This window comes from Macaca nemestrina, chromosome 3 (assembly GCF_043159975.1).
Source record: "Macaca nemestrina isolate mMacNem1 chromosome 3, mMacNem.hap1, whole genome shotgun sequence".
In the NCBI taxonomy this organism is placed as follows: Eukaryota; Metazoa; Chordata; class Mammalia; order Primates; family Cercopithecidae; genus Macaca; species Macaca nemestrina.
In genome coordinates this window covers 21,468,959-21,495,712 of record NC_092127.1, presented here as the reverse complement: position 1 = coordinate 21,495,712, position 26,754 = coordinate 21,468,959, and the positions used below count along the sequence as shown (strand labels likewise).

The following is a 26,754-nucleotide window of genomic DNA, read 5'->3' as shown; positions in this document are numbered from 1 at the left end:
GACATCTAAAGAAGACTCATACAACAGCTTGACCTTTGCAGAAGTCATCTGGGGTCACAGCACACTGTAGCAGTTCTATTGCTTTCCAGTTACTCCATTAATAGCTACTGAAAATAGACGAAAGGCACTTGGACCAAAATGACAATTTCAGCAAGTACTCCAAACCACTACACATATTGCTGCTTAAAGATAACCTGCCTTGAACCATCCTACACAGAATAATTTTTAAATACTATACTGTTTTTAAAATGCCAGGTAATGATGAAAATGTCAGATAACTCCTGGATATCTTAAGGGAGGATAGGGGTGGGGAGGGGAGGGGAGGGGAGGGGAGGGGAGGGGAGGGGAGGGAAGGGAAGGGAAGGGAAGGGAAGGGAAGGGAAGGGAAGGGAAGGGAAGGGAAGGGAAGGGAAGGGAGAAAGAAAAAAACATAGAATAAGGTGTCTTTTTTTTTATATGTGGGTTATCATCCATATTCTAGGTTTGGGGTATGAGTTAAGTCACAAGAATATTGTCCATATTTTAGGTTCATTTAGAATTTGGATTGGGCCATTGTGACACAAGAGATAAGCTTCCATAACAAAATTCTATTAGAAAATTACTATCAGCCAGCCAGCTTTTAGAAGCCAACTTGTTGGAGATTGCATCATGACCCCACCATTTACTTAATGAAAGAACACTGAATTAGTTCAGTTCTCTATGCCTCACTTTCCTCATTGTAAAGTGGGACTAGTATTAAGACATCTATCATAAGATTGTTGTCATGGTTAAGAGAGTTTAAAAACGCAGAATTTTTAGAACACGAAGTAAGTGTTCAATTTAGGTTGGCTGTTCTTATTTAACATACATGTAGTACCTTTTATATACATAGCAGTTTGTTAGGAAACAAAGGACATAAAATTTGCCTTCAAAGAGTTATTCTAGTAAGTAAAGACTATATGCATGTAAACGACTTAAGCAGTAAGCTCATCATGACTGGTGTCGTATTAGAAACACAGACAAGGTATTATGAAGAGAAGAAAGATTACATCTAGCTAAGAAAGTTAGAGAAGAATTCGGAAAAGGTTTCACATTAGAAGAATTATGGAAGATGAACAGGATCCGAACAACTGGTAGTTGGCATCTGGGTTGAAATATTCCAAGAGCAATACATAGCATAAGGGCTGCCAGGTAAGATATCCCTAGTGGATGAATGGAAAGGACATTGGGGCCAGGTCATGGATGACCTCAGTTGTTAAGCTAAGGAGGTATGCATTTAGCTTTTTCCAAAAGAAAGCCAAAAGAGACTTGGAAAGATCAAAATTATCTTTAAAGAAAGTTGAGAGTTATGTTTAATTATATTCGTGTCAAATTATGTTGACTTTTGTGCTCTAAAAATTTTACATATTTTACCTTCTTTAATCATCACAACAATCTTATGATGGATGTCCTATTATGTTTAACATGACAGAATTTGGAATATATTTAAGGTTTTAGAAGGAAGACAAAACTATTGACTAATCATCACTTTGAAAGCCAAAGGAAGTTTAAATGGGCCATTTATGGGAGTAGGATGAGACAGGAAGAGAACTATGCAAGAAAAATTAAGAAATCTTTCCTCACTCACACCCCGGTGTCCCAGCTGAAATCCTCCTAAGACCTCCACCTTAGTGGCTCACCACCAAAAAAGCATGTCGTGATTGCTACGTTAGCAAGAATGTCTTTTATCTGATTTTTCTATGTACTAGGGATTGTCCACATATAATTGCATGTCTGCACTGTGAGAAGAATTAGTGTCAGAGGGGTAGACAGACAGACATGGGTGCTGAGAAGAAGAAAAATTGGCAAAGAAAACATCTGAGAATAAATAAAATTAGCTAAAAATTCAGGTTAAATTTGTAGTGGTTTTTAATCTTTGTGTATTCAGGCATTGTTGAAGAACCAATGAGAATTAGAAAGAATACTCTTGTTATTTTTTAAATTAAGGTTAAAGTATCAGTTTCTATAATTCTGTAATTCTATAATTCTGATAAATATCAGTTAGGCAGCATTTATTTATAATACATACAAGTATTTTATATTACTCAGAACAAATATGGCTAAAATACTACTTACATGATCTGTGGTTAGTGCAGCACATGGGTGAAAATGATCAAAATGGATGTCATCATGTTTTATTGAACATACATGCTTCTCTAGATCATTGTACCTCTCTCCATAGAGCACTAAAAATGAAGAACAAGAATTTCCACATCAATGGAAATGTAATCACTGAAATAAATTTAAAGTAAAAGGCATCAAAATCAAGATGATGGTAGATTTTTAAAAAATAAAGTAAAAGGCAAACTTTACAGAAATATATCAAACATACCAAGTCTAACTTTATACGACTGTTTTACTTGCAGGTAGTCTTTGGGAAAGCCAGCATGATGGCCCACATGTCTTTTAGAAGCAGTATTATTTTCAATTATTTTGTCTTCTTGTTTCCAGTACCATTTTACCGATTGTAGCCACCTTAAAAAATAAATGTACATATTATTTAGGCAGAACATGGAACTACTTCCTGTGAAATTAAGTAGTTTAAGACAAGACAGTTTCATGTTCCTTATAAATTATAGTTAGGGGAATAGACTGAGAAGCCAGACTATTTGAAATTAAATCCCAACCTTCTTACTAATAGCTGTGTCTCCTGGTTGAATAACTTCATCTTTCTGTACCTAGTTTTCCATATTTTAAAACGGAAATACGGTAGTAATATTGGAATTGTGACTATTTAATAGTAGTAATGGAAGTAAGCATAAATCATAAGGGTTGCTGGGCACTTAAAATAAATTACTACACGTAAAGCACTTAGAACACTACTGGGCACATAGGAGGTATTATAGGATTGTTATCAGTAAATAAGTAAATATTGTAAAGTAAAAAAAAATTACTAGTAGTAGGTAAAAATCAAGCTCAATGACAAGATAAAATGGGGCTTTCAACTAATAAGAATTTGCTATCTTTCTAAATATCTCAACGAAGTGGGAAAATGGACCACAGGCCCCATGGCTGAGTGTGTTATTGTATCATTTTATTTTTTATTTCTTGGTGGAGGACAAAAAAAGAAACAAAAAATGCATCTTTTCTGATGCGTCATTTTCAGGATGGGGGAAATTTCCTCTCAATTGCAGGTCTGGGTGGGGGAGTCCGTGATTTTTCTGTACAGAGGGTGCTTTTCCTCGGCAATGGCCAGGAGGTGTAGAGAGATGCAGTTTCTTGAAGATCCAGAAATAAACTATTAAATTCACTAGAAAATTATGAAACTCCTCAGAACCCATTGAGAAATTATGAAATTCAAACATTCAAAATAGACAAACACTCTATCCAAACTGGAACTTAATGCCTACTCGGTGAGATGTTCAGGATTACTTATGGTAGCTGAAAGAGCCAAAAAGGGACATCGGATCATGACGAGGAGATGTTCCCAGATTTCTGCTCCAATTTCTCCACCAAGACAATGAACCTATTAAAGAAAAAACAAAAATCTCAACTGAAAAGTTGATTTAAAAATAGCAAATGAAAGTAAGACATGGAATCTTGAAATTGTCATGCATGCCTTCCCATCACCTTTAAGTGACCATGCCAAATTTAAAGAAATATTAAAAATCCCCACAACCAATTCACCAACAATTCTGCTTTACTTTACTTTCAAAAATGTTTTTCAACTCAATGCATTTATCTTCATGTCTAGCGCCAACTCAGCTACTCTCACATCTCAGCAGCACTACCATAATATCCACTTGACTCCTATACTAGCCTCCCTATCTGCCCTTAAATTCTTCACATCACAGCCAAAATAAAAATGTTGGCCAGGGACAGTGGCTCATGCCTGCAATCCCAGCACTTTGAGAGGCCAAGGCGGGCGGATCACGAGGTCAGGAGATCGAGACCATGCTGGCTAACATGTTGAAACCCCATCTCTACTAAAAATACAAAAAAATTAGCCGAGCATGGTGTGGGGTGCCTGTAGTCCCAGCTACTCGGGAGGCTGAGGCAGGAGAATGGCGTGAACCCAGGAGGTGGAACTTGCAGTGAGCTGAGATGGCGCCACTGCGCTCCTGCCTGGGCAACAGAGTGAGACTCTGTCTCAAAAAAAAAAAAAAAAAAGTTTAAAAAGATAAACTATATCAAGTCATGTCACTAAATAAATTGCTTTAATATCTTCCCTTTGCATGTGAAATAAAATATAAACTCCTTAATGGCATGTATAATGTCTGGCATCATTTGGCCACCGCTGCCTCTCTGGCTTTATTTCAATCCATTGTCTCTACCTTTACTATGGTCCAGAAAGAATGACCTTTTCTTTGTTCCTTGAACTCACCCTTCCTAGCCAAGAGCTTTCACGTATATTATTCCCTCTGCTTAAATTACTCTTACCCTCTCTTATTCACACGGTAGAGTTCAGCTCAATGCCACTCCATAAAACAGACTTTTCTGACCACCCATTCCAAAGTTGCCTCCTCCCGACACCCTACCATGACTGCAGTCATGGCAGCCTGCTCCCTTCCTTCACAGTTTGTACCAACGTGAGCTGGCATCATCATTTGTGAGCTCACTTGTTTATTTCCTCTTTCTTGATTAAACTGCTGTCAGCTCCAGTGTCTAATAGATAAGGCATTAAGTAAACTGTAACCTTAGACCTGAATATTCTATTCCTAGCCACTGACACAAAGCCTAACACTGAGCAGGCACTCCTTAAATATCTGCTGAGTAAATGAATGGATGAGCAAATCAAACTAGATCCAGAAAAGAGTCTCAATTGTGGTCTTCATTTAACAGATTAAAGTATGACACTTGGCAAGCAACTGGAAAAGACTTACTCTCAAAGTCAAATTATCTATCTATTAGAATATGCATAACCACTGCCCATTTGGGCTTGTCCTGGTGAGATAAAATACCACTCCATCAAATATTGACCTTATGCTTTGCCCTAGATAGCACTTTTCCCTGATTCTGCCAGTAGACATTAGCCTTTAAAACCTTTTGGTTTTATCCCTTACACAAAATTCTAAAAACTGAAATAGCCAAAGTCATATCATCATATCACTTCAGAGTTTTGAGATGAGATTTTAATTCAAAGTTCTAGATTGCATAGACAAAGTTGTTGGATTTTTGAAAACAATAATATTCAAGACCTTCATGATGCAATATGAGGTCAACCAAAAATAAATATAATAAATCAGTATCAAATCCAAAGCACAGCCTATTTGGTAGCTCCAAGTTTATAGCAAGGAAAAGGTAAGTTACAGAGATTTGTTAAACTTTTTCCCTTTGAATGTAAAATTCCACAGAGCCAAAGAATATATCTTCCTATCATGTTTTAAATCTCTTTTAATAAATATTCCCCCTTTTTTTTCTTTCTTTTTTTTTTTTTTTTTTTTGAGATGGAGTTTCACTCTGGTACCCAGGCTGGAGTGCAGTGGCACGATCTCGGCTCACTGCAACCTCTGTCTCCTGGTTCAAGTGATTCTCCTGCCTCAGCCTCCTGAGTAGCTGAGATTATAGGCACCTGACACCACTCCCAGCTAATTTTTGTATTTTTAGTAGAGATGGGGTTTCACCATGTTGGCCAGGCTGGCTTCAAATTCCTGACCTCAGGCAATCCGCCCGCCTCGGCTTCCCACAGTGCTGGGATTACAGGTGTGAGCCATCTGACCAATAAACATTCCTAATAATGCTGCAATATAGCTTTGCGAAGTATCTTCCATTTGCCCCAATAAATCGCTATAAATCTACATTGTTTTTTATCCTGCTGCCTCTTCCTAGGGAAGCTGACCTACAGGTACTTTGTCAAAAGGACTCTTATGATTTCTGGTTCCACTGGGTTTGGCCTATGGAGGGCCTTGGCCACAGATCAGAAGAAGCGCGGAGACTGAGACTGAGGTCATTTTTCCATTGGCTCCTTTCCTGCAAAGCTACCTTGAATCAGCTATGTTCCTCACAACATGGTCAACTCAATTGGAATCTCGTTTTGAGTTTCCATAAATGCTTCCATGCCTTGCTCCTTTAAGCCTAGGGGTAAACTACTAGCTCTAGATTACTGCACTAACCCTTATGGATTCCCTCACATGCATACACCTTTGAAAAATACCCTTCTTGAATTATTGTATTTCAAGAGTGCCATTTAATTTTCTGTTGGGATCATGACTGATAAAACTTATGTAACTGACATCATTGTTAGAGCCAAAAATTATTTACTTTAGAGGTCAAAGATTGGATTGAAATCTCTGTCCAGGGGAACTTGTACCAGAATGGTTGAACTCTATTTTCCCTGAAACAGTTGTCAGTGAAAGACTCCACTCCCATACAGAACTCTGTAGGGTGCATCATTTTACCCTATTGAGTCACAACATGAAAAGGGAGCCAAAACACTGTAATTCCCAGGAAAAATCACTCAGAAAAAAAAAAAAAAAAAAAAAAAAAGGGAGACCTTCTCAATCTGAACTCCATCCAAGGGGATAGATGTCCTGAAACACCAAATATCTTCATTGCTATGCAAATGTGCACTAGGAAATTAAGCAAAGAAAGAACACCAAACCTACCTCATCAAATATAACATATCTGATCTTTTTCACCCAGTTTTGGCGATGAGGAGCAAGCAGCAGAATTTCAAAGCAGGCAGGCACTGTAATAAGTACCTACAAAGAATAATATTGGGTGAAGTAACATTTTGAGCACTTACCATGTGTAGACATAGTTACAAGAATATGTAAGATAGACTTAGGAGTCCTGAATGTACCTGCTGATAATTGGCATATAACATTGCTTCTGAGAATTCAGGGTTTCATCAAAACTGTGCCATATTCATTGGAACCATATTAAACTGAAATTTTGGTAGGTCAAAAATGGTAGAAAAGCAGATTTGAAGTTTACATCCTTGTTTATGAGCATTCAGAGTTTAAAAATAGAAACTATTCATTGTCATAAGTTTGATTCTTTAAAACCTGACACTGACATAGAGTTTGGATTGTTTATTAAGAATCAGCTAGTGTGAAAAGAGCAGGAAAGCAGGAATGAGCAGAGGAGGAAGCCTAACTGCAAGGCAGGCCTGATGGAGCCTCTGCCAACCTAGCTTGGAGTTCTGGAGTAAGGACTGCTGTCAGAGTTGTTTCACATCGAGCCACAGCAGCCTACTGTTTGTACTTCTACTTAGCTCAGTTGCAGGGTATAGACTGTGGAGGCAGAACTGGGGGAGCGGAGCTGATAGCTGGCATCTATCTTAATCACATTCCCCACATCAAGTCCTCCTTTGAAAGGCAATCTGGGTAGAACATCTCCATGTCTACCATGCAATCTTCTACAATCATGTGTTCATTCTTATTTAGTCTTAATTGTTGATCTGTGAGTTCGGAGGGGAGAAAACTGTCTATGATTTAGCACCAGGTATACGATCCATAATATATTTTCTAAATCATGAGTATCCTTAATAGATACTTATGAAGAAAAAGTAATTGATTTAAAATTGAGATTTGTTAGTTTTCTGTAACATAGCATTTTCAGATCATTCTGAATCCCTTTACAAACCAAGACGATGCAATAAAATATAAATGAAATTAGAAATCCAAAGGTCAGTGTCCTTAGAGAAAGACGAGTTCTAGTTCTCACTCTTTGAAATGTAACAATATTACATTTTCTCTAAAAGTATTTTGTCTTTCATAAATTCAAGGAAATTATTTTCACAAGCCTTGTGAACATGTTGAATTTCTAGTCAAAGAGGCATACAAGTACAGTTATATAATTCGATAACACACTTATTAATTAAAATACCATACCTGACAGTTTAAGGCGTCATGACGATACTCCCTGGTGAAAACACCACAGAGAGCTTCACCACTTGGCAGATTTTTCGTAAAACGATTCTGAACAGTTGCTGCCACTTGATTAACAAGGGCCTGATTGACAAAGAAAAAGATCCATTAGTCACATAATAGAGAGAGGTGAAATATCAGAGGACAACAAGAACTGTCTAAAAGTGTGTCCTGCTTTCAGTGCAGAAAGCTTACTAACCCCTTTCATCAACCCACCACTCTAAACACACTAACATATTCTTTTTGAGATAGTTGACTCAGCATACGAACCTCATTGATAAACCTCAACCTAAAGTAAAATGGGATTTTAAAAGTATTCATCAGAAGGAAAAACAGAAAATGTTGCCCATGCATCAGAAAAAAATTGTGTCTCCTATATTTGGTGACTTTCCCCTGATGTCTAAAGTTTGAATATGTATATGTTATTTTATGTATATGTTTGCATGTATGTATATATGTATGTGTATATGTATATGTATGTTATTTTAGCTTCAGACACTGGAACTAGAAAATGCAGGTTAAAAATAAAGTGAACTAGATCTGCCATGTGACCATGTTCATTATTTTTAAAGAGTAGGTTCAGGAATGAAAGAGAATATTACAGTCACTTGAGCACTACCTTTGTGGGAGCAACGTACACGACCACCCCATCATCGCTCTCCTTCAGTACTTTCTCCATGCAGTAGTAGGAGGCATAGGTTTTGCCTGAGGATGTTGGGGCAACAATCACCGCAGACTCATTCTTATCCACAACATCAAGGAGCTCTCGCTGCAGGGTGCAGAGTACCATTCGTTTCAAGAAAGTGAACCATATGTTACCAAAACAAAGACAGTATATTAATAGACTTCCAGTACGATTTTCTGAACCTCAAAGGATCTATAGGTACATCTGAAGGTCTCATGCCATTCTCTCAGAAGAGATCATTTTTATGCTTTTGAACATCTGTAAGGTGGGTTTCATGTGTGAAAAATGGAGAGGATATCAAATAAAATATCTTATTATTGAGAAAACATCTGTAATTATTTGATATTCAGTAAGTGCAGTTGAGAAACTAAGTTCTAAGAAAGAGAAAATATGTATATTACTGATGGTGAAAAAAGTAGCTGAGGAGAAGAAACATCAAATATTCTTAATTTTGCTACTGATCTTCTACTTTCTACATAGAAGAATGCCAGGATGAGAGAGCTCCACCCCTTCAGCCGAAGAATGTTGACTAGCCGAAAAGAATGATGGTAAGTCTATGTAATAGGTAGAAGGTGGGAAAACAACTCAAAACCCCAACCAGTCCACTCCTGGTCACACCTCAGAGTGAAATGGGCATCAGAAGAGTTACAATGTGAATGAAATTAATGGAGAGCATTACTGTCTCTTGTCCTGCACTGAAGTAAGGAACTGGTCTTCCTATTCATGAAAAGGTGGCATGCATTTTTTAACCTACCTCACCATCATAAGAAAGATTCTGAAGAGGGCAGTCTATTAGACTGAAGCTATAAAATTGCATTTCTGTAGGTAAACCTGTTCAATTTATCAGCAAGTCTGTATGGTTCGATGCATGTAGAAATGCATCCTTTTCCTCTAAATTTTATATCCATCAATATTAATTTTATATACATTTTTAGAATAGCTACTATGGTGACAGATGCAATGTGAAAGTATCTAAACAATTGTCCCTACTATTTAAACTATCCAGATTTCTCTATGCACATTTATATATTTACATATGAAATCCTATTGACACAGGGAAAACCTGGAGGCTGCTCCATGATGATACAGCTGGATGACACTGAGATAACATCAGAGCTAAACATATGAATCCATTAATGTACGTCCAAGGAAATGGTCTATATAATAAAAGAAAGTCTCACTTTCTTTAAATGGGGAAAAAATGTCCACGTTTGACATCTTAAATAACAAGGTATGTTTAAATGACATCAACAAGTTCATACCAAATATAATAAGTAGAGGCACAATAATGAGAAACCTCTGAGATCACATATAATAAAATAAATACAGTAATTTTTGTTTCATTTGCAGTATTACCTGCCATGTGTCGGGAATAAAATCCTGGACCCTGGGATCTGGGTCTTTTCTCTCATCTCGTATCAAATAATGGCCCATGTATTGCAGTTGGAACCGAGCTGGCCCAATGCCAACTGAATATTTATTCCTTTTCTTCGCTTTTACATCATTTTCTGCATCCTGCATTATTTTAAAAGTCCATTTTGAAAATGACATTGAATTAGAATATCATTTAAATAAGTAAAACATTTATTACTGAGCACTTTCTATGTGAAAAGCAATTAAAGCATTTTACCACCTTTTAAATTTAAATTTTTAAAATCATTGTCTTAACTAGAAAAAATTAGTAGGCATCAAGATTTTCAAATATATATCATGACGTTTGTAGCTACAACCTGATATATTTAAAGACAATTGAATAATCATACTACAGTTTTGAGATGTTTTGCTAGAATTAAGTATACGGTTAGTTTTAAGGATCTGCAGAGATTATCTGTCATTTAATGTTTGTCCAGGTAAGCATTTGTACAAATTTTCTAATTATGCATTACTTCAAGATTGGGCAGTTAGATTACTACTAATAATAGTATTTTCAGTAAAAAAAAAAAAGAAAAGAAAAAAGAAATCTAGAAGAGATGACTATATTTGCAAAACACTTGATGTATAACTAGTAATTACCCTGTTGAAATTGAGCTATTCCGATAATATTACCTGAGTTGGATGTAAAGAATTTGCCAACTCATCAAATCCTAAATACTTAAGGCATCTGGCTATGAGTTGCCGATCATCTTCTTGTAAAAGTTCTGAGTATTTTTCCATCAAAGAGTGGATCCTTTTCATCATTTGAACAGCTATACTTAAATCTTTCATGGTTTTACCTTGGTAAAGAATAAACAACAAAATTGTTATAAAGACCATCAAAAATAATTCATTTGATTATCCAAGATTAATCATTTAGATGGCCTCAGTATCTTACTTGGCATTACTGGAGGTTTTGGAGTAGAAAGGACCAAATAAAGTAAAATTGAAGTTCAACTATCCACACTTCATCATCTCCGTGGATTACTGAGACATAGCCACATCAGTGTTGGGAAAAAATATATAGTTCATAATAGAAATAAGATCAAAGAAGCTCAAGTTTGTAAAAGTTTAGGAAGAATAACAAATATTTTCTCCATCTTTTATTTTCATATTTGCTCTACTATGTTCAAAGAAAAATATCTTTATGACTTGAAATATCTGGTTAAAACCTTGGCAGCATTAATTGAGTCCTATAGTTGACCACAGATAAGCATTTGGTATAATCATTGGAGGCCTTCAATTCAATCCACCTCTTCCAACTGTCACATTCTAGATGTTGCTAATCTCTCTCCAATGCTTTATATTCATACATATCCTTTTTGTTCCTCTGCTCTGCTAATTATTTCATACTTATTATGTCAGGATTTCTTCTAATCAATCATCTATATTTCACCTATTTAACAACATTAACTAACACCTACTGAACACAGTAAGAGGTTACAAAGGAAATGTAATACAGTTCATACTGATTGTTATGCACTGTTATTCTAAGTGAGCAGTTCACTTAGAAAAACAATGCATAACACTTGATCATTCCCAATTAAGCAGCAGAAACAATAGGTGTGGGGGGGTCAGGGTGTTGGAGAGAACATGGAGGTCAGGTGTTAAATGGATCAAAGTGTGGAGATGCTCAAAACTGACAGATCAACTAGGTTTGCTCAGAAGAACTGTCAGTTTGGAGGTATTATGGAACAAGATCATTTCACTTGCTGTGAATTTACACATCTTGATGTGATCCCATTTCACCTGTATCTTCCTCTTTCTGCCTCTTCTTTTCTTTTTTACTACCTGTTATGGAAATTGTAAAGTAGAGCACATGGTATCCACAGCAGCTTTGGAAGAACTCAGTGTGCCAGGGAAGCATGAATACGGCATTACTCACAAAGGAAATGTTTACTCATTGGTCTCAAAGGTGAATGACAGATTCTTCCTGGGTGCCTCATTGTTTTTGTTGGTTCCCTTAACCATGTCCCCAACTTTATAAGTTGTTCTTTTTGTACCTGTCTTTGAAGGTGCTTATGAATGTGCTATATATTTGCCCTTTGGACCCTCTCTGCGATTTCATTGCTCGTTGATAAAATACAAAATTTTCCTTTTATTGGCAGTGTCAGGGATCTAAGCTAAACCGTGGTTCAAAATTATTAAATGAAAAATTCCAGAAATACATAATTCATATGTTTTAAAATTGCACACCATTTTGAGTTGTGTGATGAAATCTTGCACCATCTCACTTCGTCCTGCTCAGGACATGAATCCTTCCTTTGTCCCCCATGGTCACACTGTAGATACCACGTTCCCATTAGTTACTTAGTAGCCACCTTGATGATCAGATTGACTGCACTGATGCCTCAGTGTTGGTGTTCAGTAACCCTTCTTTATTAAAATGGCCCCAAACTGGAAAATAAGTGATGTTGGCAATTCAGATATGCCAAAAAAGAAGCCATAAAGTGCTTTCTTTAGGTGAAAACATGAAAGTTCTTGACTTAATAAGTAAAGAAAAATTCACATGCTGAGGTTGCTAAGATCTACACTCAGAAACAATCTTTTATCTATTAAGTTGTGAAGAAGAAAAAAGAAATCTGTGCTATTTTTTCTGTTCCACCTCAAACAGCAAAAGTTTTGGCCACAGTGTTTGATAAGTGCTTAGTTAAGATAGAAGGTGGAAGGCATAAATAGAAAATATTTTCCAGGTGATGGAAACATGTTGCACCTGAAAGCATTGAATCTGTATGAAGACTTCAGCAAGGCATCCTCCAAAATGAGTGACAATGACCCATTTTCTTCAAATATAGGATGGTTAAACAAATTTGGGAATAGGTTTGTACTGAAAAGTATAAAAAACACTGAAGAGGGCCAGGCACAGTAGCTCATGCTTGTAATCCCAGCAATTTGAAAAGCCAAGGTGGGTGGATCATGAGGTCAAGAGATCGATGATCCTGGCCAACATGGTGAAATCCCATCTCTAGTAAAAATACAAAAATGAGTTGGGCATGGTGGCGTGTGCATGTAGTTCCAGCTACTCGGGAGGCTGAGGCAGCAGAATTGCTTGAACCCAGGAGGCGGAGGTTGCAGTGAGCCAAGATCACGCCACTGCACTCCAGTCTGGTCCCGACAGAGCGAGGCTCCATCTCAAAAACAAAACAAAACAAAACAAAAAACTACTGACTGAAGAGGCTCCATCTGCCAATGAAGAAGCTGCTGCCACATTTCTGGCAGAGTTGAAGAAGTTGGTTAGAAAGAAAGGATACCATCCAAAGCAAGGTTTTAATTGTGATGAAACCAGGCTCTTCTGCAAGAAGATGCCCAATAGAACCTACATTCTTAAAAGTCCAAAGGAGGCACCAAGACATAAAACATGGAAGGATAGATTAACACTGGTACGAGGTGGCAACGCTGCAGTGCATATAATAAAGACAGGCGTAGCATGCAGAATGAAGAGGCCATACACCTCAAAAACAAAAGCAAATATTATCTGCTTGTGTTCTGGCAACATAATCAGAAAGTGTGAATGACAGTCAACATTTTTATGGAATGGTTCTACCAATGCTTCTTCCCAGAAGTGAAAAAATACTTGAAAGAGGAAAGCTTGGAATACTAGACAATGCACCTAGCCATCCCATATCTGTTTTTGTTGAAAATGAAAATATTGAGATTGTATTTTTACCTCCAAATACAAACTCACTGCTTCAGTGCCTTGACTACGGCATCATTCAGTTTGTCAAAGCCACATACACCTGCCTGGTGTTTGATTACATTCAATCAGCAATTGATGCAGACCCCAATCTGGACATGACAAGGTGCTAGAAATTATTCACTGTTGCTGATGCCATAACACTCTCCAAAGATGCAATGGATTAATTAAACCAAAACACTAGAAATGCCTGCTGGAAGAATGTATGGAGTGAAGTCCTGAGTGATTTTCAAGACTTCTTGGGGATCAATGGAGAAGTTAGGAAAATAATTCATGCAGCAAGACTAATTGATAGAGAGAGATTTGCCAACGTGTTTGATAAAGAAGTGAAACAACATATTGAAGTTCATTAGGAAATGTTAACAAACGAGGAAATGGAAGAACTTATTGAGTCATCTAGGGAGGAAGATGAAGAAGAACCTGAAGCAGAACCTGAATTTGCTGAAGTGTTTCAAATTACATAGATATTAAAAGAAAAAATATGGAATACAATTCTCAGATAGAATACAGCATTAAAGTCACCCATAAAATCACAAAAGAATTGCAACCTTCACAGAAACACTTTGATAAGTTAAAGAGTGACAACAGTGGCCAGGCACGATGGCTCATGCCTGTAATCCCAGCACTTTGGGAGGCCGTGGTGGGCGGATCGCAAAGTCCGGAGTTCAAGACCAGCCTGGCCAATATGGTGAAACCTCGTCTCTACTAAAAATACAAAAATTAGCTGGGCATGGTGGCGTGCACCTGTAGTCCCAGCTACTTGAAAGGCTGAGGCAGAAGAATTGCTTGAACCCGGGAGGCGGAGGTTGCAGTGAGCCGAGATGGTGCCACTGTACTCCAGCCTGGGTGACAGAGTGAGACTCCAACCCCCTCCAAAGAAAAAAAAAATGACAACAGTTACTGCTAATGTTATTCTTCTAAAAGACTTCAGCAAAACTCTTTCAACCATGGAGGACCCCAATCATCAATATCATCTGCTCCTAACATCAGTCATTCACTCCCTCATGGCTTAACGACAGAAGGATCGCCTGAAGCAGACGATTCTCCTTCTGTTGTATCATCAGAAGGTCAACAATAGTGTTCATCATTCACCTCACTTCACCTCATCATGTAGCCATTTTACCATCTCACATTCTCACAAGGAGAAAAGGGGTGAGCATAGTACAATAAGGTATTTTGAGGACGAGAGACCATATTTACATAACTTTTATTATAGTATATTGTTGTAATTATTCTATCCTATTAGTTATTGTTGTTAATCTCTTACTGTACCTAATTTAGAAATTAAAGTTTATCATACATATGTATGCACAGGAAAAAACAGTATACATGGCATTTGGTACTATCCACAGTTTCAGGCAACCATTTTGGGTCTTAGAACATATTAAAGGTAATAATACATAAAATAAGATAGTGCATGTAAGTCTTCTAATGCAAATATCCAGTTAATAAATGGAAACTATCATTATTACATTTGTATTAATTCTCCAACTCACCGAAATAAGAAAACAGAATCACATACCTTCTTCACTTCGGCAATGTTCTTTCCAGGCTTTCAAGCAAGCAGTTAATCCCACCATTTCAACCCGAAGTTTCACAGAGCTACTTTTACAGGATTTCAAAAAGTCTTCCAGGTTCTTTATTCCAGAGTATAAATTCTCTTTCATTTGCTCTTCAATAGAAAATGACAAAGCATTCCACTTTTGCTCTTCCTTTTGTTCTTCCTTGGCAAATAACCTTTTCTTATTCTCTCTAGTAATTATTTCAGCCTTGGTCTCCTGCCCCAAAGGAAAAAAAAAGCATCTCTTAAAATAAGTAAGAGGTCATGAGTGAGACAATAGTAAGGGTGTATTGATGACTTTGATCATCATCCCATTTTGAGTAGATGTGAAAAACTTCTTTTTTTTCTTTTGGAAATTAAGCCTGTGTTAATTTATAACTTATGACAATTTAATTTACAGAGTATAAAGGCTCTCTGTAGATAATTTTCTAGATTTGTGAGTGATGTGGTTTATAAATAAAAGAGTAAATGCTGCTGGGCATGGTGGCTGACATCTGTAATCCCAGCACTTTGGGAGGCTGACGCTGGCGGATCACCTGAAACCAAGTGTTTCAGACCAGCCTGGCCAACATAGTGAAACCTCTTATCTACTAAAAATACAAAAATTAGCTGGGCATGGTGGCACACTCCTGTAGTTCCAGTTACTTGGGAGGCTGAGGCATGAGAATCCCTTGAACCCGGGAGACAGAGGTAGCTGTGAGCGAATCCCTTGAACCCGGGAGGCAGAGGTAGCTGTGAGCGAATCCCTTGAACCCGGGAGGCAGAGGTAGCTGTGAGCCGAGACTGGGCCACTGCACTCCAGTCTGGGCAATGGCGCAGGACTCTGTCTCAGGAAAAAAAAAAGAAAAGAAGAAGAAGAAGAAGAGTTAATGTCACAAAATCAGAGACAAGAGGCCACCTCTCTTTTGATGTCTCCATGCTATGATATCTACTGCTCCCTCTGGAATTGCCTGCCCTCTTCCATTCTTCCCACATCACCTCCCTATTCTCTACTTGTTTAATATATTTCCTCCCTGAAGCTTTCCCTGACTCTCCCAAGTCTAAGTCATGTATTCTTCCTCTGCTCAGACATCTATTGAAGCACTCATTAGCAAAAACTGTAGTTGTAATTTCATTTGCCATTCCTCCTCTCTTGATTGAGATCCTGAGACAGGAATGTGCCTTTGTTGTCTGTATGTCTCAAGCACAAAGCATTTAATCCATAATGTTTGATGAGTGAATAAGGAAAGAGGAAGAAGAGGAGTGGATAAGAGGAACAACACAAATACAACTGATTTTCTCTTCCTCAATAAGTGCTTCCAATTAACTTAAACATAGTATGGGCCCACTTTTACCATGCTTTTACCAACCTGACTCATTAATCTACAAAGACAAATTAGAGAATTGTTGTATTAGCAAGAGGATTCCAACACATCTTCCACTCTGTTAGTCATGAAATTAATCTGTAAATGCCTGCCTATAATGAAGTCAATTTTAGTTGTCATCACTCTCTAAATTAGAAACAAACCCTTCTAATCAATAATATTTGAGCTTTCCCAGTGTTTATCTTCCTAATTTGCTGTGTTGGGCCAATTTAGCATGGTTCTATCTCAATAGTACAAGGGTTACCTTTGACCCTTTGCCATGTAGATTTTTCTATTTTCATACATTGTATTATGTGACAAGAATTTCTGCAAATTTACCATTTCATAACATCTCTCAAAACAACAACAACAAACATAACTGAAAAGCAGTAGCTTTTTGTCACCCATAAATAAAAAAGTAAATGTTCAATTAAATAGTCTCATTGACAATACAATTGGCTACAAAAATGAAAAGGAGGAGAGAAACAATGATCACATAGTTGGGCTCAGAGAGGCTTCTATTTGGCTCTTAAAACAAAAGATGGGACAGCCCAACTGCTTAAACCTTTGAAGCAGTTGAAAAATAGAGCCTTCATAGAACGTCTGAGAACCTTTTAGAGTAATTTGTGATTATTTTTTGATGTTATCTTGAGTAGAAAATATAAGAGCTTTTTTGATAAGTCCTTGAACTGATGAACTATCTGTCTCTTGGAGTTCTGAAATGTCCACTGAAGGCTTGACAAAGAGATGCACATTTTCCTGATCTTGCCAAAATGTTCACAAAAGTAATTATTCAGAAGTGAGAATAAAAATATTTTTTGAGGTCTTTATATGTTTCATTCCTGATAACTTCACCATGTTTATTTCAATTTGTTAAGGTAGATATGTGACAAATATCTTTATTTGTGATAGGTTTTGTTAAGTTGGTACTTTCTCTAATATATTAAAACCTTTCATCTCGAGAGAAACTTTTTGTGAAAATAAATGCCATTACCAAATCCCCAACTTTGAGGCCCACAGAAAGATACTAAAGCCTGATGACTTTTCCATTTGTTTAAGATGGAAACCTTTATGACCTGTCTCTAAAGTCAAATAATCAGAAAATTCTGTTTTAATATAAAAATATCTGTACTTAGACATTAATGTTGCAGGATTATGATAATTTTAGATCATAAACTATTAGTATTATTATTCCAGAAATAGATTGGAACTTTTCTTATTTACTCCTTGTATTCCATTCCACAGTTATGTCTCCTGGGAAAAGAGTAGAAAACGACATCCCAAGAAAGAAAAAGGTAAGGTTGCAGGAGTCCAACCCACACAGAAAGAGGAAATGGAGAGTTCTAACCTTCCACTCACAAAATGTGGTGGACTGATCAATCATTTAAATACTTTGGAAAAGTGTAAACACTCTTTATAATTTAGAAAAAAGTAGACAAACATTTCATATCTATTTTTACTACCTATATGAAAAAGATTTTCACTGTCATTAACTAATGAACAACTATATTTTTAATGTTAGTTTAAAATTTCTAAACTCAAAACTTTAGTCACTTAATTATTCTTCAAATAGATACATACGTTATGTATAGAATACCATTACAACTTTTTTATGCAGGTTAGGCTTTTTCAGCAAGAGGTAAAAGAATAAGTAATCATATATAAAAATACATGCATATATATATAAATAAAGAAAAAGCATTATATAAAAAGAAACCACCAAAGGGATAACAAATATCAACTTGAGAAAAGAAAAAGAAATTTTTTTTAATTTGATACAATATATAGAACTTACGTGTGCCTTTTTGCTCTTGGGCCCACTAAAATCCTTCTTTGACTTAATAGTTTGAGTCACGATGATTTTCGAAGAGACTGTTTCTAATGAATTCCCATAAAACCGCTGGAAAACATGATACTTTTGCACAGATCTAAGAACACGAGGGTCTCTAGATTTTTCTGAAAAAGAAAAGACTTCAAATGTAACTTTATTATAGTTTTTCAATAGCATTCTCATCAATCCTTCATATTATCCCACATCCATTAGTTAAATTAGTGGAAAAGTAATTTAATCTTATTATCTTTCTTAAAGAGAGAATGTAAAATCAAGTTATCTATGGATAATAATTCTTTCTCTTATTCAAAGGGTGGAAGTGACAAAACACACTTTTATGGTCTACCTCCTAAATCAAGTATCAGGGTGCAACAAAAAAAATGACAGATTCCAGGCATTACGTATGTCCTCTGCTCTGTGAATTAGTTTAAGAAGAAGGTAGAGGCAGAGGCAAGAAGACAACTATCTAAGATATTCTGGCTTCTTGCATCACTGGATAGAAAAAATCCTTACTCCAGACCATAGCCACAGAGCCAGAGCCCAGAGCATGGCAGCTGAAATGGTAAAATCTCATAACGTAAGAAGTCCCAGTAATCAAGGTATGCCTTACTCTCTTACCTCCATAATACTCACAGAAATGAAATAACTAAGCTAATTTTTCTATGTCTGTAAATATATACATCAAACCAAACCACTCTGAAGCATGTTAATGGTTCATCTAAAGTATCCCCCCAATATCTTGGTCATTTTTTACATACCCAGGCTAATAAGTACTTCATACGAGCATACTTGATATGCCTACTCCTAGGTTATTCTCAGAGTAAGTTTTGTCAATTCTAAGGGGGCTGGGGGTAAGCATAGGGATACAGAAAGTTGAGATGAAGACAAGATCCTAAATTCAGTCTCTGTTGATCCACTGTTAGCGGTTTCATGGGCCTCCTTTTGTAGTTTCAACCACCCTGAGCATGAAGGCAGATAGAATATTCTGGTGCTTATTACACGCAGCCAATCGGGTGGTATGAAACAGTTAAAATTGCTTGAAATACTATGGTCTCAATATATTTGACTCCAAGGAATACATACATTGCTTAAACTACAAACCATCTTTCCTTAAAACAACTTCCAGCACTTCCTCCTAAAACACATACATATCTACATGCATATGACTGTCAATGAAGAAAAAGAATTTTTCATTACCATTTCTCCCAATGCACATCTGAATATCTTGTAGACTATTTTTATTCAAAAAAATTTAATTTGTGTCTCATGATATAATTTTCCACTATAAAACAAAAGGCAGAGAGTAAAGTAGATTTAAATTTATTTCACTAGAGTCACAGAGCTCACCATCAAACTGACACTTGGACCTGTCATAATCATCACTCAGGGGTTTATGAGAATGCCAGTGCACAAGTTCATCAAATTCCTTTTGTTTAACCAGTGAAGTAACAATAGGATCATCACTGCGAGACAAAAAAAAAAAAAAAGCATATTTTAAATTGCACACTTCTAAATATAACATAGCACAGATTTTATAATATTTTTTGAAAATCATAGCTCCCCTTCTTCTTTCTGCAATATGATGTGGGTGGTAGAATCCAAAGAGAAGTTTATTAGAGGTTTAATAAATCAAAATCTACTCCATGTCTCTGACAGTCTCATCAATATCAATTAATATGCATTCATTAATTCATTAATTTAAAATATGCAGCTATAGTGACTTATTCTAAGATTAAAAACTATACAGATTTTTACATAGTAATGGCCAAAAGGCATTGAAAATTTTGATTTTAAATTCATTATGTATTACAAACACATACTACATGTAATGTACTCTAATCATCTGCATTTCAAATAATCCTTGTTGAGTAACTCATGTATTCCATACAAGTATTTATTGAGGCACAGTTTTGGTCTTATACCTCTTTAGAAAAGGCAAATCTTTCAAAATATCTCCAGCAAATTTATCAACCACAAAAGATGACATTGGAATAAAACCCAAATTGGGCACCATTTCATTGGCGCTGTCTGTAAACAAACAAACAAAAAAATTGAGACAAGGTCAAATGTAAAACTTTCAGACAGGAATATTACATATTATTTTCTAAAACTCACATTAAAAACATTTTACATTAATCTTATTTACATGTATCAAGTTCAGCCCTTCTCATAAAGTTTTTTCCCACAGTAAAACACTTTGGAACACAGTAGAGTGTAAAGAATTAGACAACATTTTGGCATATATGTGGATACGCATGGGGGATGGGTAGGTGAATGGATGCATGGATGGGTGGATGGATGGTTGCATGGATGGGTAAGCAGACAGATGATAGATGGATAAATCAAATAGGCAGGTAGATGGAAAGAAGGAAGGAAGGGAGGGAGGGAGGAAGGAAGGAAGGAAAGGAAGGAAGGATGGATGGAAGGAAGGAAGGAAGGAAGGAAGGAAGGAAGGAAGGAAGGAAGGAAGGAAGGAAGGAAGGAAGGAAGGAAGGAAGGAAGGAAGGAAGGAAGGAAGGGAGGGAGGGAGGGAAGGGCAAAGAATGAAAGAAAGAAAGAGAAAGAAAGGAGGGAGGTAGGGAGGGAAGGAGGAAGGAGGAAAGATGGAAGGAAGGAAGGAGCGAAGGAGAAAGAAAGAAAGAAAGAAAGAAAGAAAGAAAGAAGAGAGAGAGAGAGAGAGAGAGAGAGAGAAAGAAAGAAAGAAAGAAAGAAAGAAAGAAAGAAAGAAAGAAAGAAAGAAAGAAAGAAAGAAAGAGAGAGAGAGAGAGAGAAAGAAAAAGAAAGAAAGAGAAAGAAAGGAAGAAAAAAGAAAGAAAGAAAGAAAAGAAAGAAAGAAAGAAAGAGAAAGAAAGAAAGAAAGAAAGAAAGAAAGAAAGAAAGAAAGAAAGAAAGAAAGAAAGAAAGAAAGAAAGAAAGAAAGAAAGAAAGAAAAAGAAAGGCAGGCAAGCAGGGAGGGAGGGAAGGAGGGAGGGAGGGAGGAAGGAAGGAAGATTAAGAAAAATACCTATGCCTTTTATTTTCAAATGTGAATTCCTTTTATTATTCCTTATTATAAGACAAAGAGTTTGACGATGGAAGCCTCAGAGATTATATATCTATATACATATACATACACATATATATATAGACTTTCATGAAATGAAATAAAAAAGAAGTAGGGAAAATACAGATGGTAAGGAAATTATTTGATATGACTACAGTATTCTTTTGGGTCCTCTTTGATTTTATACACACACACACACACGAGACAGATAGATAGATAGATATTACATATCATGTATATGATGATAATAGACAAATGAATGACTTTGTATTCTATTGAATGTCTGGTTCATGATTCCAGGTAAACCACCATTGCTCTGCCCGGGATCCTCCTGGTGCTCCCTGTTCCTGTGTTTGTTCGGATCCTTTCTTATTTAAGCCCCTGCAACTTGCTGCTTAAAAGAGGCAGAGAGCCCATGTGGCCTTCCCTAAATTTTTCAGCCCCTAGGATGTTTTGAGCTTAGCTATAATGATATAAAAAGATGTTTGGTGTCTCTTATTCAGCATCTCAAGTGCTTTACACAAAGAGATTTTTCTGTTGAGCTATAATTGCCATATTGCTAGAAACGGAAGTCACATATATTTGGCTGTGTTTTTTAATTGAAACAATATTAATTATAAGCAAAATGTAAATCTTCATAATTATAGTCATAGCATACCACTCCAAGGATATAAGAATAAAGGTAATTTATTTTTATTATTAAAATTAAAGTGCCAGAAAATTATTTATACTTGCAGCATTGAATTAGTGGTATTTCCTAAACATTTTCAGAGGAATAATGTTTTCATTTCAGATTAATTGAGAAATTTATTACCTTTGATTGGTGATGGTTTCTTTTCAAGAAAACGAAATTTTGTTGTTCTCAGAGGAAATGGCTGTCCAACCTCAAAGTCTCTGACCAACTTTGATACGGTATTCCAGAGATATTCATAATCTTTCATAATGGTATCTCCCAAATTCAAATGTAGGCCTACATAACAATTAAAAACACTAAATAGTAGAAGCCATCCACACCCACACAAAGAATCATTAGTCACATTTTGAGTAAATTCATGGAATTCTGAAATACTTTCCACATAGTGAAATTTTTGGTGACTTCCACACTGGACATAAATGAAAATGGTCACTAGTGTTGACTACGAGATACAGATCGTAAAGTTTATCTTGTTTTTCATTTTAATAACTAAGTATTAACTTCGTAAGTACATTATCTCACAAAATGCATCAAGAATATTTAACTTCTCTTTAAAGTAATAAAAATGTTATGCCACACATAACTTTACAACCAACAAAACAGAATAAAAACTTTAATTTTTGAGAGATGAGAAAATTGGTAAAGGATTGTTAAGTTTATATGCAGTTAATTCATTACAATGATTACAATATGAAGGAACCACATCACAGTGGTCAAAGCTTCAATAATGTTCAATCAGTTAGAGTTCTGTCCAAATATGTTTTTGTTTTGTATCGTTTGGTTTTACTATTAGGAAACATCAGAAACCTTACCCTAAGAAAAGATTTTAAGGAAAGAAAAACAAATTGCACATAAAAACATATAAATTAGCCTTATCTTTTAGAAAAAAATTAAATTTCCTAAATATCTCAATAGTAGTGAAATAATTAAACTAATTAAATTTTATGAAGAAATATTATGCACACATTTAAATGAAAAGTTCAACTTTTGAAATTAACTGAAAATGCTGGACACACAAACATATATTTTCTCCTGAAATACTTTCAATGTAATATTAAGTGAAAAACATATTTTAAAATATAGCATTCCCTCTGACTGCAACTAAAATATTACATACATATGTGAACAAAGATGAAAATAATTGCTATGTTATATGTTGGAAGTACAGAAAAATTATTTTGTAGTTTTAAATTCCTTATAAAGTTTATCTGTGGATGGAAGTATAATGATTATAATATACTGAGATGGTACCTTTTACATTTTCATTTTCATAGTAAAAAGCAATATTCTTCAACAAAAGCTCATCACTTAAGTCAGAAAGGTGAATTAAATTCAGATTCCAAAATTCAAAAGTATGTATATTTCTTAAGATGAAATATTCACACCATTTTTTCTGAAAATTGAAAAGAAAACTAAATTATTGGCAATACTCATATTAGCAATAAACTATAGGGTTCATATGCTTTTGAACTGAAAGGCAGTGGGCAGGGTCATTCCAATTCTTGTTAATGTAAGCCCATTCAGGCTGGGTAATGGTGAATGCTTTACACCTTAAGGAATTAAAGCATAAAATAAAATAAAAACTGATCCAAAAATGCATTTTGTATAGTTATTTATCCTGAATCAAGGAAATCTGCATTTGACTCTTAAAATAGTATTTTTCTCACACTGTTACCCACAGATAGAATCCCAAAGCTATAGAAATACTTCTGCTTTGAAATGTGCTTCTGTTCTTTATTTAGATTTTAATATGTTCAGTTTTAACTTTTAGGTCAAAAGAGCATTTTTAAAAAATGTGTTTGAGTGTTCAGGGAACTAGAAGATGCTGAATCCTTCAAACTTTTAAGATTCCCATCCACCTACCTGGTTGGTCTCCATGCTTCAAGATTCAGAGTAAACCTCATGGAACGATCCCTTCTACAATTTGCTTAGTTGCTTTCTCAACAGGCCTCAAAAAATGTCAAAAATTTCTTTTATTGTGAAAAGATTAGAGGCTACATGAAATTACACTTCACGCTACAGAGTGTTACCAAAAATCAGGCATGGAGTATGGGAAAGGCAGGAAGGATGGCTGACTATGGGCTGATCAGCTGTTACTCCATAGGGCAAATATTTGGAAGGTGGACAGAGTGAAGTCAGATCTCAACTTGATCATTCATTAGCTGTGCTCATGGACCACATAGCTGAGTCCAAGTTTTTCCTTTGCAAAATGAGGACATAAGAGGATCATTGTTATGTGTAATTAAAAACTAATGTTTTCTGTTAGCTAAAAGTATAACCTAGACCTTAGTCTCTTAATTATGATCAACAGTGAGCTCCGTTTCATTAAAACCAACGTATTTTCAGTCCTCAACCTATTGCAGTCTTCTATAGCAGCTGATACTATTAACCACATCCACCTTTTGAACTGCCCAGTTCCTTCGACCTTCAGGAAAACCCATTCTCCTTGATTTTATTCCCATTTATCTAAGTAGTTCCTTCTCGGTGTATTTTGCCAGTGTCTCAACCCATAATTAAGTGTTTAATATTGGAACATTTGAGCTCCCTGTCCTCAGCTCTCTTACCATATCTCTCTTCCAAAATAATTTCATGTCTTAGCAGAGCCTCAATTAACATCCATAGAGTAATGATTCCTAAACTTTATCTCCAGCCCATTCCACCCTTCTAAGTCCAAACCATTATTTCAAATTGTTTACTAGATATCTCCATGTGGACATTTCTTTGGCACTTTAAACTTGATATTTCCAAAAAAGAAACTCACGATCCTTCCCCACCAACATGCCCTTCATACAATGGCAGCATCCCCACAAATGCGAAGCCAGGGGTCTAGGAATTATTTGACTCCTTCCTTTCTCTCATTTCCCACACTCAAACACTAAACTTGTCATTCTTCACCTTAAATAACTTTTAAAATTGCCCACTGCTATTCATCCCTACTTACCTCTTGCTGGTCCCTAATACCATCTACACTTACATGACTGAGGTAATAGCCACCTAATTTCCCCAAATCCCTCGTTTTGCCTCTCCAATGCACTCTCTGCATTGCAAGCCAGGGAAAGTTTTTGCAAATTCAAATGCCACTCATCTATTTGAAATCATCCAGTGGATCCTCATTGTGCTTCTATCAAGTCACATCTCCATTCTCTTAACAGGGCCTACAGAATCCTATGTGACTTGTCTCTTACCTGCCTCTTCAGCTTCATCACTTTCCCATATTTTTCCTACCCCTGCTATGACAGATGTATCTCAGTTCCTCGGTTATGCCATCCTCAGGATAATTACACATGCTGCTTCGTGCCCTAGAATCCAGTTTCATCTCTCCATGCTGCTAACTCCTTCTCTTCCTCCAGGACTTGGGATTGGGTCACTTCATTTCCCTTCATTTCTTTCTTTTTCTTTTTTTTTTTTTTTTTTGAGATGGAGTCTCACTCTGTCTCCCAGGCTGGAGTGCAGTGGCGCAATCTCGGATCACTGCAACCTCTGCCTCCCAGGTTCATGCCATTCTCCTACCTCAGTCTCCTGAGTAGCTGGGACTACAGGTGCCCGCCACCATGCCTGTCTAATTTTTTTGTATTTTTTTAGTAGAGATGGGGTTTCACCATGTTAGCCAGGATGGTCTCAATCTCCTGACCTTGTGATCCACCCACCTCAGCCTCCCAAAGTGTTGGGATTACAGGCGTGAGCCACTGTGCCCCACCTCTCTTTCTTTCTTAAGAAGAACCATTGTTTTCAGACTACGTTGGATCTCGTTATTATCAGATTATAAAGCATTCTACGGTTCTGTCCTTATAATTACTTTTAAAATTTAGTATCTGTCTTCTCTGGAAAATGTAGCTGTATGAAGGGGTTGGAGTGGGAAGGGTAAATATGTTTTTATTTTTCTCACTCTATTCCAGCAATTAGCACAATGCACTAAATGTTTGTGGACTGGCTTCCTACTTAATTGGTCATAAAATGCTTTTGTTGAACATTTTCAGTATACGTATCATGATCCTTAAAAAAAGTTCATGCCAATTGTTCCTTTAATCCCATTTCTAGCTCTCAAGCCAAAATCAATAACCCCAAATTAAAGAAAAAGGCTTATATACAAAGAGAATAACAGCATCTATAATATAACCATCAAAGTCTTCTAAATATTCCATAATAGAGAAATGGGTAAGTAAACCATGGTACTAAAAGATAACTAGTAGCCATTAAAAAATGATCCTAATATTGTGAAAGAAAATAGAAAAACATGAAGGAAAAAATGTATAGGTATATATAGAGAGCTCCAATATAAGAAACAATAAAACATCAGAAAAATATATGCATTTAAAATAAAAAGAATAAACCAAAATGTTAACAGTTATCCACATTGATTAAAGTGGTGGTCCTCCAGGGAAGTTTTTCTTCTGTTTTTGCTTCTAGTTTCCTAAAGTCTCCAAATTGTCTCTAAATATTCTCTATAACAGTTGAAAGTAATAAACCACTACATTGATTTCTTCAGTTCCTCTTAAACCACCATGATCACCAACCATCAACTATGGTTGATAACACAAAAATCTGATCTTGGCAGAGATTTAACTAAGGAAAAACAGAGAGGCTTTTTCCTTAGGTTAGATCTATATTATGCTATTTGTTAGTTCTCCTAAACATAGATGCTGAAATTGGAAAGTGATTGA

At 36.1% G+C, this 26,754-nt stretch overlaps 1 protein-coding gene and 1 long non-coding RNA gene across 3 annotated transcripts in view; one reads left to right on the top strand and one right to left on the bottom strand.

Annotated features, from left to right (window-relative positions):
• LOC105466762 (DExD/H-box helicase 60) overlaps positions 1–26,754 on the bottom strand; it is a 97,033-nt gene that overhangs the window by 49,944 nt on the left and 20,335 nt on the right. For both annotated transcript variants that reach the window (XM_071092847.1, XM_071092845.1), the window contains exons 8-21: positions 23,345–23,486; positions 22,214–22,369; positions 20,279–20,384; positions 19,704–19,819; positions 18,321–18,481; positions 15,144–15,399; positions 10,561–10,727; positions 9,871–10,029; positions 8,449–8,598; positions 7,794–7,913; positions 6,564–6,659; positions 3,369–3,484; positions 2,351–2,493; positions 2,095–2,204 (exon numbers count right to left, since the gene is read on the bottom strand). In XM_071092847.1, the coding sequence (XP_070948948.1) occupies positions 2,095–2,204; positions 2,351–2,493; positions 3,369–3,484; positions 6,564–6,659; positions 7,794–7,913; positions 8,449–8,598; positions 9,871–10,029; positions 10,561–10,727; positions 15,144–15,399; positions 18,321–18,481; positions 19,704–19,819; positions 20,279–20,384; positions 22,214–22,369; positions 23,345–23,486 (1,998 nt within the window). The remainder of the gene's footprint in view (positions 1–2,094; positions 2,205–2,350; positions 2,494–3,368; positions 3,485–6,563; positions 6,660–7,793; positions 7,914–8,448; positions 8,599–9,870; positions 10,030–10,560; positions 10,728–15,143; positions 15,400–18,320; positions 18,482–19,703; positions 19,820–20,278; positions 20,385–22,213; positions 22,370–23,344; positions 23,487–26,754) is intronic.
• Positions 1,060–18,782, top strand: LOC139362280 (uncharacterized). Its single transcript, XR_011620842.1, has 4 exons — positions 1,060–1,170; positions 9,571–9,745; positions 17,771–17,820; positions 18,669–18,782. It is a non-coding gene; the product is annotated as an uncharacterized lncRNA (long non-coding RNA).